This window comes from Delphinapterus leucas, chromosome 5, assembly GCF_059928025.1.
Source record: "Delphinapterus leucas isolate spDelLeu-1000000601 "Yukka" chromosome 5, BTC_Dleu_Yukka2, whole genome shotgun sequence".
NCBI classification, from domain to species: domain Eukaryota; kingdom Metazoa; phylum Chordata; class Mammalia; order Artiodactyla; family Monodontidae; genus Delphinapterus; species Delphinapterus leucas.
The window spans coordinates 2,216,652-2,233,613 of NC_143133.1; the positions used below are offsets into that span (position 1 = coordinate 2,216,652).

A 16,962-nucleotide genomic window follows, 5' to 3' on the forward strand; every position below is an offset into this window, starting at 1 on the left:
AGAAAAGCACCCAGATTAAATTTCCTGTAATTGCCCTGCACAGAGAGAGTCACTTACAGACTTGGTGGGCAGGTCTCTTTCTATTTATGTATGTATCGTTTTTCTTTAAAAAGAGGGGGGATTGTGCTATACACAGTAGTGTAACCTGCTAATGCATTGCACACCTTTTTCCATGTCATGAATGCTCTTCTAAAACAGGATCTGAATAACTGCACAGTTTTGTCATATGGATATATCGTGCTTCATTTAGCTAATCTCCTTCTGTCCATGTTTCCTTTGTCTCTTTTGGCCCTAAATATTGCTGTAACCGGTGACCATCCTGACACACACGTGATTCTTTTCTGAGGATAAATTACTGGGAGTGCATTTGCCGTTCAGAGGCTACGTTCATTTTAAGGCTTTGGAGACAAGAAGCCAAATTGCTTTCCCAGCTGCGTAATCTTTGATTAGTCTGCGACGATGCCAAACTTTTCTCTGAATTAAAAACATCTGCCCTCTAGACGGTCCCTTTCAATAGGCTTTCCTCTAAGACCTCTTGTCAGGGGTATAGTAAGTTCTCAGCAGACGGGTTTCTTCTTGCCTCAGCTAACACAGCCTGATCTGTTGTGGCCATATAAGGTCTCAGTGACTCATACCCTCTCTGGACTGGTCAGAATTTGGGTTTAGGAGCCCATAAACAGAATAATCCAAAGTAAAAGTGGCTTAAACAACATGGAATCATGGGGCTTCCCTGGTGGCACAGTAGTTGAGAGTCCGCCGGCCGATGCAGGGGACGCGGGTTCGTGCCCCGGTCCGGGAGGATCCCACGTGCCGCGGAGCAGCTGGGCCCGTGAGCCATGGCCGCTGAGCCTGCGCATCCGGAGCCTGTGCTCCGCAACGGGAGAGGCCACAACAGTGAGAGGTCCGCGTACCACACACACACACACACAAATGGAATTATGTTTCTCTCCTATAGATATTTGTCTGTGAGAAGTCCAGAGATGGACTGGCCAGGCTGGAATGGCATCTCTGCCCAGTCCTGCCAGCTCCATTGTCCTGGGATGTGGCTTTCATCCTCATGATCCAAAATGACTGCTCAAGTGCCAGCCACTATCTGCCCATTCCAGGCAGCAGGAAGAAGACAGGTGCGCCCCTTCCTTTTAAGGAGATTTTCTAGAAATAACACACGTCACTTCTGCTTACATCTTACCAGCCAGAACTTACTTAGTCGCATGGCTACAGCTAGCTAAAAGGAAGGAGGGAAATGTGGTGGAAAAGTGTCTGGATAAAAACTGAAGTCCTATTATTGCAGGTCAGAGTGGCTATTAGGAGACAACTGTACTACTTGGTGTGATGGGCTGAATTGTGTCCCCTGAAAATTCACACGTCGAGTCCTAACCCCTAGCACCTCAGAATGTGACTGTATTTGGAGAAAGTGTCTTTAATGATGTAATTAAGATAAAATAAGGTCATGAGGGTGGGCCCTAATCAAATATGACCACTGTCCTTTAAGAAAAGAGGATTAGGACCCAGACGTGCATAGAAGGAGGAACATGCGAGGACACAGGGAGAAGACGGCCGTCTGCACACCAGGTAGAGAGGCCTCAGAAGGAACCAGCCTGCTCACACCATGATCTGGGACTTCCAGCCTCCAGGACTGAGAAGATAAATTCTTGTTATTTGAGCCCCCCATTCTGTGGAACTTTGTTAGTGCAGCCCTAGCGAACTAATACACTTACCTGTTGCTGTGTAACCAATCGCATGGTGGCTTAACAACACAGGATCTCACAGTTAATGCAGATCAGGAATCTGGGCACAGCTTAACTAGGTCCTTCACTCCCTGGTCTCTCAAAAGCCTGCGCTTAAGTACCACCTGCCTCTCACTTGAAAGCTCAACTGGGCAGGGATCCACCTCCAAGCTCATGTGGTGTTGGCAGGATTCAGTTCTCCCTGGGCTGTTGGCCGAGTGGGCCTCCCAACATGGCAGCCTGGCTTCAAGAGCACGTGTGCGAGCCAAGAAGGTGCAGACAGCCAGCAGGACAGAAGGCTCAGTCTTTTGTTACTTAATCCCAGGAGTGCCACCTTTGCCTATTAGAATGTTAGAAGTGTCAGTGAAAATTCAATTAACAATCAAGTTAAGAAGAAAATAGAGAATTTTATTCAAGCCAAAATGAGGATTATAAGCCAGAAGGCAGGCTCTCAGAAGCTCTGAGAGCTGTTCTGCCTGGTAGAAGTCCAAGACACAATCATATATATATATATATATATATTTTTTTTTTTTTTTGTGGTACGCGGGCCTCTCACTGTTGTGGCCTCTCCCACCGCGGAGCACAGGCTCCGGACGCGCAGGCTCAGCGGCCATGGCTCAGGGGCCCAGCCGCTCCGCGGCATGTGGGATCTTCCCGGACCGGGGCACGAACCCATGTCCCCTGCATCGGCAGGCGGACTCCCAACCACTGTGCCACCAGGGAAGCCCAATCATATATATTTTTGAGACAAAGACTCATACATCAAAATGACATACTGACATTTTACAGAGAGTTCACCAAAGATACATAGTCCAGGTAAACTCTTACAAAGTGCGCAGTCAGTAAGGCCCCCTCCAGAGTTGGGAAAGAATGCTAACCTTGTAAGAAGTTCCATTGCTAGGTCAGAAGAAAGGAAAAGGTGATCTTTACGGTCCCGCAGGCGTTCCCATCTTGGAGGAGGTCTGGTTAATGGGTAACGCAGATGCACACTGCACATTAGGGAGGGAGGGGGCCCAAACGACATAGAGAACTTTCTGTTCAAACTTTTTTGTCTTGCTGTAAAATGTAAACCTTAATCAGAAGCCAGCCTCCAGTGACAGCCCACTCTCAAGGGGAGGGGACTATACAAGGTGGTGATCTCAGGAGGGGATCACTAGGTCATCCGAGAAGTCTGCCAACCACAGTCCCTGACAGCCTGGAGCCCCGTCATTGTGGCCTGTCCTGTGAGGGCTGGCACACGGCTTGGCCTGTGGACAAGGGCCTTTATTAAATCAGGGAACTGGGACCTCAAGGCTTGTGGCAAATTTCTCTGAGGTCCTTCCCCTGGAGCGGGGGCGGTTGCTGTCCCCTTGGGGACAAGGCTTCCTGTGGCGATGCTGGGTTCACCTGACTGCTTTGGGACAACAGGGTCTGAAATTAGGCGGAGACGTGGCTTGTGGCCTAGAACAGGTCGCTGCCCTGAGTGGGCTCTGGAGGCTTCATGCTGCTTGCCCCAGGCGGCTTCTCTGAGGGCCACCCGCTCCCTGCGGGCAAGCGGACGCTGCCCCTCTGCTTGCTCACTGCCGCCCCTCCGGGTGGCGAGGCTCTGGAGCCCGGGACCCTCCCACGCCGGCCGGCCTCGCTCAAGGGGGGGCACACCCTTGGGCCGGGCAGTCATGCCGGCGGGGCAGTCTCTGGGGTCAAAGCTGCTTCTCGCTGCACCAGCCACGGCCTCTCCGGGCAGCAGGCACCGACCAGGCAGGTTTTTACCACCCGTCCCTGCCCCAGGCCCTCCGCCAAGTTCCTCAGCTCCTCCTCGGGCTGCAGACTGGCTCTCCAGGGCTCCGCTCCTCTCTGGGGGCCACACCTGGGCTCCCGCCCTGAGGGTCCTCTGGCTCCGCGCGGGACGACCCAATTCCCCCTTCCTCCTCTGCAAGGCTGTCCCGTGAGCCCTCCCTCCGCCCGGGCCGCTGGGTGAGCAAGCACCCCCGCAGGGTCTCCGGCTCCGAGTCCACGGCCGGCGCTCCCTGCCACCCGCCGGGCGTCGGCCGGGGTCTCCTCGACTAGGGGTTTCTTCCCGAGGGAGCATGACGCTCATCACCGCCCCGCCCCTCCTCACCGCGCCCCTAGTCCGCGCCCTGGAGGAGCGCTGGGGTCTCCGTGGTCGCGGCGGTCCTAGAAGGCGAGACGGCGGGCGCGGGAGACTGGCTGGCGCCGCGCCCGGCCAATGGCGTTGGCCGCCGCCTCTGGCTGTCAATCTCGCCAGCCTGGCCCCGCCCCACGACGGAGCGTCGCGGGACGCAGGGCCGCGGGGGCTGCCGGGACGGACCCAAGATGGCCGAGCGCTTCGGTTCCGCTCCTGCCCGTGTCCCCGAGCCTCATTCATTGACGCGCTGGTGAGCGGAACCGCGAGTAGGTCCGAGGGTTCCGGGGGCTGTTCCCGCGGGGCGGGAGGCCGCCATGGCGACCCTGGAAAAGCTGATGAAGGCCTTCGAGTCCCTCAAGTCCTTCCAGCAGCAGCAGCAGCAGCAACAGCAGCAGCCGCCGCCGCCGCCGCCTCAGCCTCCTCAGCCGCCGCCGCAGGCGCAGCCGCCGCCTCAGCCGCAGTCGCCGCCGCCCCCGCCGCCGCCGCCGCCGCCGCCGCCGCCCGGACCGGCCGTGGCCGAGGAGCCGCTGCACCGACCGTGAGTGCGGGCCCGCTGCAGCTCCCCGGCCCGCGGCGACAGGGCCGCCCCGTGGTCCCCACCCAGTTCCCCGGCCCCGCGTGGGTCTCCGGCTCTCTGCAGGCGCGGGGAGCCTCGCCGGCCTCTCCCGGAGGCGCCGGGGCGGCCCCGGCCCCAGTCCTCTGCTCTCCCGGCTGCGAAGTTAGGGGAGGAACCGGGGCTGTGTTGTGAGCAGAACTTGGCAGAGACGAGGCCGCGTCCCGTCCCTCTCCTCCTGGTCTGAGAGGAGGAGGGCTGGGGGCGCAGGATGCTCCGGGAATTGGAGCCGGAGTGATGCGGGGACAGTGGTGACATCATGCCTTGGGACGGCGGGCTGGAGGGCGGGGGAGCGCGCGCGGCCCAATGGAGAGCCTCCTGCGAGGGCCCCTTTAAGCAGCCTGTGGCTCGGGGCTGCAGCCTCAGGGCATTTCGTGTCGTTCGGGATTCGCAGCAGAATGTTGAGCGTCAGGGAGAGACCGGCTTGTCTCAGCTCAGGTTGGCCTGCGGGCACTTGAATGAGCTGTGGTTGCCAAGTAAGCGGTGAACTGCCTAGACGGTTGTTGTTCACGCGTGAGAAGCAATAAAACTGGCTTAAATATCAGGAAGAGTCGACTGCCCTTTATTGCCTGTCCTCAGTTGGAAACAAATGACGTGTTGCCGAGGGAGAGGTTAATCGCTGGGGGCGAGTGATGTCCCTGTCACGAGTGTCGCAGTCCAGCTTTGCCGGAGCAGTGGTGTCTGCGGACCCCACGCACGCTTCCTGTTGCTGACATCTGCTACTGTTTGGAAGCAGGGGGGTCTCCGTTGCTTGTGCCAGGGAAGGTTTTTGAAACAGAAGAAGAGAGACCATTAACGACACCGTCTAAGAGAACCGAGTACTTTTCCCTGAAGTCTTGTGTGCTGGGTGTTCAGCAGAGGTCAGGGTGTGTGCTCTGTTGCAGTTCGGGCCTTTCTTTCATCTCGGGTCATTTTATTTCTGATCTGGGTGTGTACAGGATGGCACTTAACGAGGAAAGTTTTCACGAAGCAGCCCCTCTTAAGAAGCGTACCTTCTTCAAGCTGATTCGTTTTTAGTAATGTTTTCTTCGTTATGCGTCTGATATGATCCTTGCTGTGTCCTGAGGTTTCATTAGAAACTGAGAATTTGGGGAGTAATTTTGGCTTATCTGTTAAAATAAAATCTGGAAACAAATTAAGTTTTCTGCTAAAAGGTGAAAAACCTGTTCGGATACTTACAGGGGAAAAAAGTTGGTTTTTGTTTGTTTGTTTTTTAACAATTTGACTTTTCTCTGCAGCAGGTGATTTATAACCGTAACTATCCATTCCAGACTTTTATGGTTGTGCTTTTCCTGGAGTTAGATGTCGTGGAAGTCCATGCCCTGGGTGATCTCGTATAAAGGCGGGAAGCACCAAGCAGGGCTCTGGGTGGGAAGGAAGGCCTTACTTCCGTCCCTGTCTGCTTGTTCCAACACTTGGTCAGTCTGAAAATATGCTTTCTGTTTCTTATGCTGATTTGACAGAACCTGAATTAGCTTATCTTCTTCAAAATACGGGTGTAAAGAGGTTTCCTTCTTAAGCCAGCTTGACAAAGTAGATACATTTTGTTTCATTACTTTATTGTAAGGAAATGTATGATTCACTTATTTTTAAAATTTAGTCTGTCATTTTTGCGTAAATAACACATTAACATGGTACAAATTCCAAAATTGCAAAAAGGTAATTAAAATGTCTCTCTCCCGTTCCTTTCTCCTGAGTACCTAACTCCATTCCCAGAGGCAAGCTTCCTCCTTGTGTATCCTACCAGATATAATCTATGTATTATATATATATAATATATAATCTATGTATTATATATATGAAGATAGATTTTAAATTTTTTAAAAACAAAAGTACTTCAGAATAGTAACTTTGAAAGGTTCTTAGCATGCTCTGAAATCAACTGCATTAGGCTTAATTATAGTTATTTTAAATAAAATGCATAAATGTTACATTTTCATGTACTTTGCTGTTGAGAAAGCAAGTATTCATTAATTTTGAGTAACGAACTCACTGCTTACAGATTTGGATCTTGGCGTTTCTGTTCAGATGCTTCAGCTGAAAAATCCATGCCCCAAAGTAAGATTGGCCGAAAGCAATTAGAAAGTAACTGTTCTATTTTTATGGCCCTTGCTCTCTGTGGAACTATGGTGTCACCAGCCACGCTTGGGCTTCAGTTGAAGGATCTGAGTGCCTACTCCCAGCTCAGCGTATGGGATACAGGGGTTCTGGGCAGTACTGGCTACAGTCTCAGCAAGGCTGAAGTGCAGGGAAGTGCCAGAGCTTGGCAGGGTCCTAACTGCAATTATGAGGCAGTTGACATTGGCCTTTGGCACTTTCTCACTCTCCTTCAGATTCCCTCCTAGTTTTTCTCTGATTTTAATTATTTGCTGAATGTCTCATGTGTGCCCGCCAGTATCCTAATAGGTGCAGGGCTACAGCCATGAACAGATAAAGCTCTGCCATCATGAAGCTTACATTTTAGTGAGGGACATAGACCAGAAATGGGATACATAAGAAAAATACACAGTATGTTGGACGGTGGTAAACAAAGGAGGAACAGCAGCAAAGCAGGGAACGGGGTCTAGGAAATGTCAGGGTTAATAAGGTATTGACGTTTTAGATAGGGTGTCCAGGGAAGGGCCACTGAGATGGTGTCTTTTGAGTAAAGACCAGAAGAGAGTCAGGGATTGCTATAAAGGTATGTGGAGGGGCGTTCCAGACAGAGGGAGCCGGTCCAAACCCCGCTGATTGAGGAATAGTGAGGCGGCAGTGTGGCCCGCTGAATTAGCGAGAGGGAGACTCTTAGTAGGAGCTGAGGTCAGAGAGGTAGAGAGAGTGCTGTACCAGATAGATCAGTAGGCCCTCCCTTCAGGGTGGAATAAAGACAGCGGCATTTATTCTACGTGAGGTGGGAAGTTTTGGAGGGTTTGGTCCGGGGAGTGGCAGGATTTGAGTTCCATTTTTCAGTGAATACTGGCTGAGAGCTGAGTGAAGGCAGCATGGTGAGGAGCAGGAGACCAGCTGGGAAGCGAGCCACGTGCCCATGTGAGATGCTGGTGAATTCTGTCAGGTTGTTGGCAGTGGCAAGGTGGGAACTGACTGAATTTTGAAGGTAGAACCAACAGGACTTGTTCATCTCTGTCTGCTAAGCATGACATAATTTAGCCATAGTTGGTGTTATCAGCTATATTCAACTGCAGGTAACAGAAAACTCTGCTGCCATAACATAATTGGAAGGAATTTATTATAAGACAGCAGTGTCTGCTTGAGGAAGCTCACCAGTGATTAGGGACCCAGCTTCTTTCTTATACTTAACTTGCAAACCCTCATCCTCATTCTTTCCCATTTTTTAAGTTGGGTTGTCTTTTTATTGTTGAATTGTAACAGTTTTCATAATATTCTGGATACTAGACCCTTATCAGATGCATGATTTGTAAAATGATACTCCCTTTCTTGGGTTGTCTCTTCAGTTTTTTTTTTTTTGGCCGTGCCCTGTGGCTTGTGGGGCGGCTTGTGGGATCTTAGTTCCCCGACCAGGGATCGAACCCGGGCCCATGGCAGTGGAAGTGCGGAGTCCTAACCGCTGGACCGCCAGGGAAGTCCATATACAGTCTTGATTATCATTAGTTTTTTTTTTTAATTTTAAAAAAAGATTAATTAATTTATTTTTGGCTGCGTTGGGGTCTTCGTTGCGGTGCGAGGGCTTCACATTGCGGTGGCTTCCCTTGTTGCGGAGCACGGGCTCTAGGTGCACGGGTTTCAGTAGTTGTGGCACACAGGCTCAGTAGTTGTGGCTCGCGGGCTCTAGAGCACAGGCTCAGCGGTTGTGGCTCGCGGGCTCTAGAGCGCAGGTTCAGTAGTTGTGGCGCACGGGCTTAGTTTTTCCGCAGCAGGTGGGATCTTCCCAGACCAGGGCTCGAACCCATGTCCCCTGCATTGGCAGGCGGATTCTTAACCACTGTGCCACCAGGAAGTCCCTACCATTAGTTTTGTATCACAGTTTCAAGTCATGAAATGTGAGCCCTCCAACTTTATTCCTTTTCAGGATAGTTTTGGCTATTCTGGGCCCCTTGCATTTCCATTTGAATTGTAAGATCTGATTGTCAGTTTCTACGAAGAAGCCAGCTGGAATTCTCTGATGGGTATTGCATTGAATCTGTAGATCAGTTTGGGGAGTATTGGCCTCTTAACAATATTAAGTCTTCTGATTCTTGAACACTGGCAAACATTTTATGTAAATGGTACATCTCTGTAGCAACCATTAAACTCTGCCATTGTAGAAAAGAAGCATCCAGAAGCACTATGTAAGTGAATGTGAGCCTCTGTTCCAATAACATTTTATTAAGGACGTTGAAATTTGTATAGTTTTCACGTCATAAAATATTATTCTTTGATTTTTTTTTTGGGGGGGGTCAACCGTTTAAAAATGTAAAAACACTTCTTAGACTGGCCGAAACAGGTAGGCTGTAGTTTGTCCACCCCTAGATTAGATATGATAAGACCACTTTGGGGAAGCATTTCTTTTTTGGTTGCTTTTTGTTAACTAGCTTAAAAAAAATTACACATATACGTTGTAACAACATCTTCAAATAGCACAGAAGGTGGAAAGCAAAGTCTTCCTCCCTGGCTGTCCTAGTCTCATTCCCTAAAAATAACAATTGTTAAGTTTCTTTTGTTTTCTCTGATTTTTTTTTGGCGGTTCGCGGGCCTCTCACTGTTGTGGCCTCTCCCGTTGCGGAGCACAGGCTCTGGACGCGCAGGCTCAGCGGCCATGGCTCACGGGCTGAGCCGCTCCGCGGCATGTGGGATTTTCCCATACCGGGGTACGAACCCGTGTCCCCTGCATCGGCAGGCGGACTCTCAACCACTGCGCCACCAGGGAAGCCCGTTTTCTCTGATTTTTTAATGCATATACAAGTCCTTTTTTTTTTTTTGCATGAATGAGCTCACACTATATTATTTCACTTAGTATATCAAAGACATTGTTTCATAGCAGTACCTATCATTCTTATTAACTGCTATATAATACTGTAGAATTTCTTTTTAAAAGAGGACTTATGGAGATGTAAAGGCAAAGGTCTTACAGTGTCCTGGCTTTCCTATTCTCTCCTCCTTCAGAGGCCCCACCCCCATTACCTCTGGTCCCTGCAAGTGAGCCAATCACTCAGTAAACTACCTTGGAATGGAAGTCTTATTCAGACAGCAAGAAGGGAAAATTAACACAGTATAAGATACTGTTTAATGTTGTGTTAACTTGAATCAGTTTGGGTGCTAGAATATGTGTTAGAGACGAGATATGCCATAGATCCTTGCTTCTCAGAGTGTGGTCTCAGGGCCAGCAATTTGGTATCACTTGGGAGCTTATAAGAAGTACAGAATCTCTGCCCTACCTTAGACCTACTGAATCAAGAGTCTGCATTTTAACCAGGTTTGTGAGCAATTTATGTGCACATTAAAGCTTGAGAAGCTCCACTGTAGATGATCAGGACCTACTTTTCTGTTGATATCATATAATATAAAATAATATATAATATAAAATTCCATCAGCATTTGGGAGGGAAGACTTATGTTGCTTACATCTGTCCAGGTGTAGCTGAGGCAGTATCATTTCTCTGTCCTAGGGCCATGGAGCATTTGTGTAGCTGTAAATTACGGTGTAACACTGACAAGTAAGCTGTCGTGGCATTCAGAGCTCCCAGCTACTGGGAATGGGCACTTAAGTGGGGACTGGACTAGATGACCTGGAAGGATTCCTTTCAACTGGGTGCCTGTTGTGTGCCAGGGCCTGTTCTAGGCCCTTGGGTTACAGCAGTGAACAAGGCCAGTGGTGTTAAAGACTATGGAGAAAGACAAAACAGAATAAGGGGGGAGAGGAGCTTTGTGGTGGTGTTTAGGGTACGAAGTGCACTGGGAAGGTGATGCTGGAGCAGGGGGAGGGGGGTGGGTATCTGGAGGAGGTGAGGTTGAGGTAGAGGGAACAGATGAGCGGGAGTGCTTTCCATGTTGCAGGAGTAGTAAGGAGGCCAGAAAGAGGAGATGAGGCCTGTACCCCAATATAAGGACTTTGCATTTTACTCTGACCAGATGCTTACTTGTGTAGTCAAACAAGTGATATAGCTTACGATGCTAAGCCAACACCAAATGCTGGCGTGGAAGAAACTGGGTCACTTAGTCGTCGCTGGTGGGACTATAAAATGGACAGCTACTCTGGAAAGCAAGCAGTGTCTTGTAGAACTGAACATACAGTTACTATATGACCCGGCAGTTGCACTCTTGGGTGTTTATCCCGGAGAAGTGAAAACTTCTGTTCACATAAAAACCTGTACACAAATGTTTGTAGCAACTTTATTCATAATAGCCAAAAACTAGAATCAGCTTAGATGTCCTTCAACAGGTGAATGGTTAAACTACTCAGCAATAAAAAGGAACAAACTCCTGATAATACATGCAACAACTAAGATGAATCTTGAGGAAATTATGCTAACAGCCAATCCCCAAAGGTTACATACGGGCTGATTCTACTTATGTAACATTTTTGAAATGACATAGTTCTAGGAGTGGAGAATAGATGAGTGGTTGCCCGGTTAGAGGTGGGTGGAGGTACAGAGTGGAGGGCCAAGGGAGGTGGGTGTGGTTCTCAAAGGGCAGCTCAAGGGATCCTCATGGTGATGGAAGTGTTCCATATCTTGACTGTGGTGGTGGATACACATCTGATGACGTTGTGTAGAACTAAATGCACACATCCGCACAGATGAGTAAAAGTAAAACTGGAAATCTAAAGATCAGTGGATTGTATCACTGTTCTGGCTGAGATTGTTTTTGCAGAATGTTAGCATTGGGGGAAACTGAGTGAAGTACACACTGGATTTCTTTTATTGATATTTCTTACAGTTACATGTGACTCTACAATTACCTCATTAAAAACTTTTTTTAAGAAAGATTTTTAAAAATTTATTTATTTATTTTTGGCTGTGCCAGATCTTAGTTGCAGCCTGTGAGATCTTTAGTTGCGGCATGCAGGCTTCATAGTTGTGGCACGCATTCGGGATCTGGTTCCCTGACCAGGGATCGAACCTGGGCCCCCTGCATTGGGAGTGTGGAGTCTTACCCACTGGACCACCAGGGAAGTCCCCCTCATTAAAAACTTTAATTAACAAAGAAGGCCACCCTGGTGGACAGGGAGCAGGAATGAAAGAGGCTATTAAAGTAATCAAAGCTGATTGAAGTAATCAAATCAGTCGGGAGGCTGTTGAAGTAATCAAAGCTGGAGGTGCTGGCAGCTTGTGCCGGGCTGGGAGCAACAGTGCTGGTGGCCAGGAGTGGTCACATTCCTTCCTCTGGGGAGGAAGAGCTGCTGGGATTTGCAGACAGATTTTTTTAAAAATTGAGCTTATGATTTACATATCATAAAATTCACCATTTTAAAATGTACAACTTGGTGGTTTGTAATATATTCACAAGGTTCTGCAACCATCACTACTGTCTAATTTCTGGAACATTTCATCACCCCAAAAAGAAAGCCCCTCTCCATTAGCAGTCAGTCCCCATTTTCCCTCCCCCAGCCCCTGGCAACCATTAATCTATTTCTGTCTCTATGGATTTGCCTGTTCTGGACATTTCTTGTGAATGGAATCATACACATGGGGCCTTTTGTGTCAGACCTTTTTCACTTAGCATAGATTTCATTTTGAATTGCACCTTCTTCTATTAGTAATTGTTACAGTGCTCAGTTAAATTACTAGTAAGAAAGGCTTTCACAGCCCTTTTCTGTGATATAGACTGTGTGGTGGGGAAATCGTAGGCCTTGCTTCCCCTAATCAAACAGTACTTTTTCTTTTCGGCCGTGTCGAGAGGCTTGTGGGATCTTAGTTCCCTGACCAGGGATTGAACCTGTGCCCTTGGCAGTGAAAGTGTTGAGTCCTAACCATTGGACCACCAGGGAATTCCCTTAAGCAGTACTTTTATTTTAAAATTATGTATGAAACATAATTCCAAAATGACTTTGGTGTTCCATTCCTTCTTTAAAAAAAAAAAGATCCAGAAGTGTCCTAATCTTCTAGGAACACTCTCATTAGTCTAGTACTTGGTGAAAGTTAAAGAGGGGCTGATGAGGACTCAGAACACCTGGATCTCTGCCCGGCCATTTACTGCCCTGCTCCTGCAGGCGGGGCAGCCTCTAGACCTCACTCAGTTTACTTATCGCGTGGGGTGTGTAGGCACCGACTCGAAAATGTGTATGTGACAGTACCTGTGACCACAAATAGCAAGACAAGTGCAAGATAGGTGATCGTTTTCAGTTCCTGGAGTAGTCAGGGTCCTCCCTTGCACACCCTCAACCTGGAATCAAATTTTTCATACATAGTTCTAAAAAATAAGAATTTTGATGAGAGGGCTTGAATCCCCATTTTCAGAGTTAGTTCTTTGATAATCGTTTTAACGTGATTGTAGTATGCCTGTAGAGTCCTTGATTTTTATGTTCCTCCTCCTTACAGATGCGTGTTTGTGTACAGATCACAGTTAGAGGGGGCTGACTGTGGTTTGTTTTCACTTTGAAGGTGGAGTTAAAATAAGCACGTTTACAAAAGCAGCTGAAGGATCAGGACTGTTGTTACCTTGTTTATCCAGCTCTCACCCTGCTCATCCAGTTCCTGCCTAGAGCAAGGCGGTTCCGTTTTCACCTTAATTTCCATACTTACTCTTCTCGTAGAACAAGTCAGTTTGACAACTTAGTTCATCAGCCTAATTAAATTCCATGGGGGAATGAAATAGTTGTAGTTTTCTTAACCTTCCAAGTTGGTTTATTGGACAAAATAAGACGGGAAGGAGGTATTTGAAGCAGGGACCGTGGCATGTACAAGAACTGAGTTTGAAGGTGCATGACCAAAACGACTGAGTTGTTTCCAGTGGCCAGAGTTCCCAGGCAGGTTTCCTGACGGAGGAAAGTAGCCTGAGGCCAGACTATACTGGGCCTGCTTAAGCCGGGTTGGTGTTTGCACTGGGTGGGGGTGTTCGTTACTTTTGGGCTACATTGCTGCCCTGACATCTTTCAGTAGGTAGTGTTGGAAGGGTTGTTTTTTTCGTTTTCTGATATTTTTGGTTAATGCCTCTTTGTTGGGGTGTCTGAGGGTAAAGTCTGATCCTCACACTTTAAAATGTGGGTATTCTTCAGTGTGATAAAAGAGAAGATTTTACAGGATAAGTATTTTGGTAGCAGTCAGGTGGTTTGTTTTTATGCTCCTCACCCAAAATAGGTACTTAGTAATTATTGTTTAAATTTTAATAGCAAGACTAGTAACCACTGAAGACTTGACTGTCTATCTGAAGAATCTTATGATTTTAGGGCTATCTGTTGAGTGTGGAAAAGATGAAAATTTAAATATACTACGGTAGATTTTTTTTTCCCCCTCCAAAGTGTTTGGATTGCTGGAAAATGATTGTGGATGAGTTAGGAAGAGAAACTTAAAACATGTGCTTTCTTTGTAGCTGACCATGATAGAACGTGTGCTGCCCTCTTTCTGGCAGTAAAGTCGTGAAAGTCAGGGTCATCAGACGTGTCGTGATTGATGTCTTGGTCACAGCCAGAGGGGCTGAGGGCTGCAGCTTGGACTCCACAAAGTGCTTGAGGGTTGCCCTACAGTTTCTCTCTTTTTTAAGCTTTGCTGTTTCTACTTTTCTTTCCATCTCTTGGTTATGCAAACTCAAGTTTAAAGCAATTATCATTTATCTTCTGAATCCTGTTTGTAAGACTGACTTAAGAACTTTTGAGTCCGTTTTAACGTGTATGTAACCTACCCTCCTACAGCAAAAGCTTACTTATCCATTCCTTTGTTGTCTGTCTGAAACACCTTCTCCAGTGTAGGTGCTGTGCTGAGTGCCAGTGAGAGAGACACGATATGGCCCTTGCTCTTAGTGAGTCTGTCATCCCTGGGGAGGAAATTGCAGGAACAGTTACTACCAAAGAGTGTGATGGAGGTGCTGGCTGACGGCCGGGCCTAGGGCAGGGTCCCGGGTAAATAAGGCAGGCTTTCCCCACAAGGAGCTCGGAGGAGGAGCTAGACCCAGACAGACAACAGAAGAATGTATTTTTATTTTGGTGGGTGAGACTGATATTTTCTCTTTGACTTTCTGCTAGTTTCATAAACTTTTGCTCAAGTTCTGGCTTGGGGGAACAGCACAGTAGGCCTTAAGGAAATCAGGCGGCAGGTCCAGAGAGCTGTATTGTTTATTGTTACCTGTATTCTTGTGGTTTATTCCACACGTGAGGAGGGAGACAAGTTCTTTTTGAAGCTCACATTTGTATTTATCACTTTTCTATTCTGACCATCGTTAAGTAGTGAAGTCCACTCAGTTTAGTGTTTGTCGACCTTTTTCTGATTACCGTCCCCCTAGGGATCATTTTAGACCTCACGGTAAGAGGCTACCCAGGGAGGGGCCACTACCTATATAGCTAGGAGACTGGGTGTATGAATTCAGTTCACTTAAGGCCTTTGACAGATTCTCACTTTGGAAAAGAGTAGTGGATAAGTGAGTTAGTTTGCTTCCTAACGTGCTTGGAGTGGTCAGTGTTATTTAATTTTCTTGATGGCTGTCTTAAACTAGGTAACCTCTGAGCTGCTGTAATAGAGACTTTAATGTGGTGGCTCAAAGAAGAGAGCATTTAAATTCTCATAGCGCTTTCTTCTTTAAATTGAGGTATTTTATTTATACACACACACACACACACACACACATACATACATATATATAGTAAAATGTACCCTTTTTAATGTACAGATCAGTGAATTTTGACAGTTGCATAAAACTGTGTAACTACTGCCACAATCAAGATTTAGAACAGTGCCATCACCTCCTAAAGATTCCCCCTGCCTCGTACCTCTTTGCTGTCAACTCCCCACTCCTCCGCCAGGCCCCTGGAAATTACTGATCACCTTATGTTCCCCTGGTTTTGTGTCTTCCAGAACATGGCATAAATGGAATTATCCTTATGTATCTTGAAGCTGATACATTGAGATTCATCCTTGTGTGAATCAGTGGTTTGCTGCTTTTTACTGCCAAGCAGTGTTCTGTCATTTGGCTGTGTCATTTATCCATCCACTGGGACATTTGGATTGTTTCCATCACAGTGTTTTTGAAGTGAGTGACTCATGAGGGTGGGTGGTGAGGGGCCTCTGCCTCCTGTGGTCACTTGGGACTCAGGCTCCTTCCATCCCGTTGCTCTGCAGCCTTCTTGTTGTCTTTGTCTGTATAATCAAAAACTGGGTGTTAGGAATGTTTGTTCCAGTCGGAGGGAGCTAAAAGGCGGATGCCCAGGGCGAGCCAGCAAGGCAGAAGCTCCACCTACTACTTCTGTTCCCATTTCATCTGTGAGAACTAAGTCACCTGTCTATCCCCAACTGCAGGGAAGCTAGGCTGTGGAGCTTCTAACCAGGAGGCGTGTGTCTGAGAAGGGAAGCATGGCGTTTTGGTGGGTGACTAGCAATCTGCAACATAGCTTATCAGTAAGGGTCTCTTTTAGGAAAGAGACCAGTGGGAGACACACAGTCACCAGTCCATGTGGTGATGGACTCTTACTGACCAGTCATCGGGAAGCCCCTCTCCGCATGCCTTGGGCTTGTCTTCTCGTTCAGGCTCTGTCTGTCTTTCATTTTGGACCCTGACTTTCCCCTTTGGAGGCTCTTCCTTGTCCACTTTCTTCCCTGGCCACATCTGTAGTGCCTTTTGGAGGGTGTGTCTTTTGTGGATTTGCATAATTGTAAGAGCCTGTTCCTTCAGGTGTACTTGTTGGAAACTGAGGTTGCATTAGGGATTAAACAGAGGTGTTTGTTGGTTAGTTTTAAAATTTCTTTGGTACTAGAATTCCCTCCAAAACTTAGTAGTCTTCTGGTTTAGGTGTTTCTAGTTAGTACCATGTACTGGTGACCTGCTAACACTCAGATTCTTTTTGGATGTAGTTATCAAGCCTGATTTATTTTTTGGCTTCCTCTTTGGATTGACCCTCTCTACCTTATTTCTGTGGTGCCTACCTCAGAGACATCTCAAGTCATAGGTTTGGGTGGGAAGCAAGCACCTTTTATCTGATCTTCTTGACCAGGCTGTTTATCTCCTTTTTTTGGGCTGAGAAGTCTTAGTAGGAGGTTTTGAGAAAGTATCTGGGCAGGGGGCTTGTTTCTAGCCGTTTGGGGATATAGAAGCAGTTAGCCATTGTCTGAACGTTATTTTACACCTAAGAGTGTGAGGTCTGTGTGGTATGCTGACTGTAGTCAGTAAATAAGACTTTGAGAAGTGGCAGCAGCTTGGTATGTAGAGTATTATATTGATATCCTTGTGTTTCATTGAATTGCACACTCCGTCCATCCATGTGATCTTGGGTGAGCGCTGTTTGCACTGCAGTTTCTCCTTCTTTCTAAAGTAGAGAAAGCAGGTGCGTTAGTAACACCCCTTGACTTTGCTATGGAGCCCTGTCCTGTAGGGAACCCTGGGTTAGGCTCATCCCCTCTTCCCTGACCTCAGAGCCA

At 47.7% G+C, this 16,962-nt stretch overlaps 1 protein-coding gene across 12 annotated transcripts in view; it reads left to right on the forward strand.

Annotated features, from left to right (window-relative positions):
• The first annotated feature begins 4,013 nt into the window (after positions 1–4,013).
• HTT (huntingtin) overlaps positions 4,014–16,962 on the forward strand; it is a 136,763-nt gene continuing 123,814 nt past the window's right edge. For 10 of the 12 annotated variants that reach the window (XR_016393181.1, XR_002642197.3, XR_002642199.3 and 7 more), the window contains exon 1: positions 4,145–4,390. Coding sequence is in view for 7 of the 12 variants with exons in the window: in XM_089911415.1 (XP_089767541.1) it covers positions 4,167–4,390 (224 nt within the window). In the remaining 5 variants the exon portion in view is untranslated. Of the gene's footprint in view, positions 4,391–10,392; positions 15,581–16,962 lie in introns of those variants that run through there. The other 2 variants (XM_089911416.1, XM_089911418.1) reach the window with 2 other exon arrangements.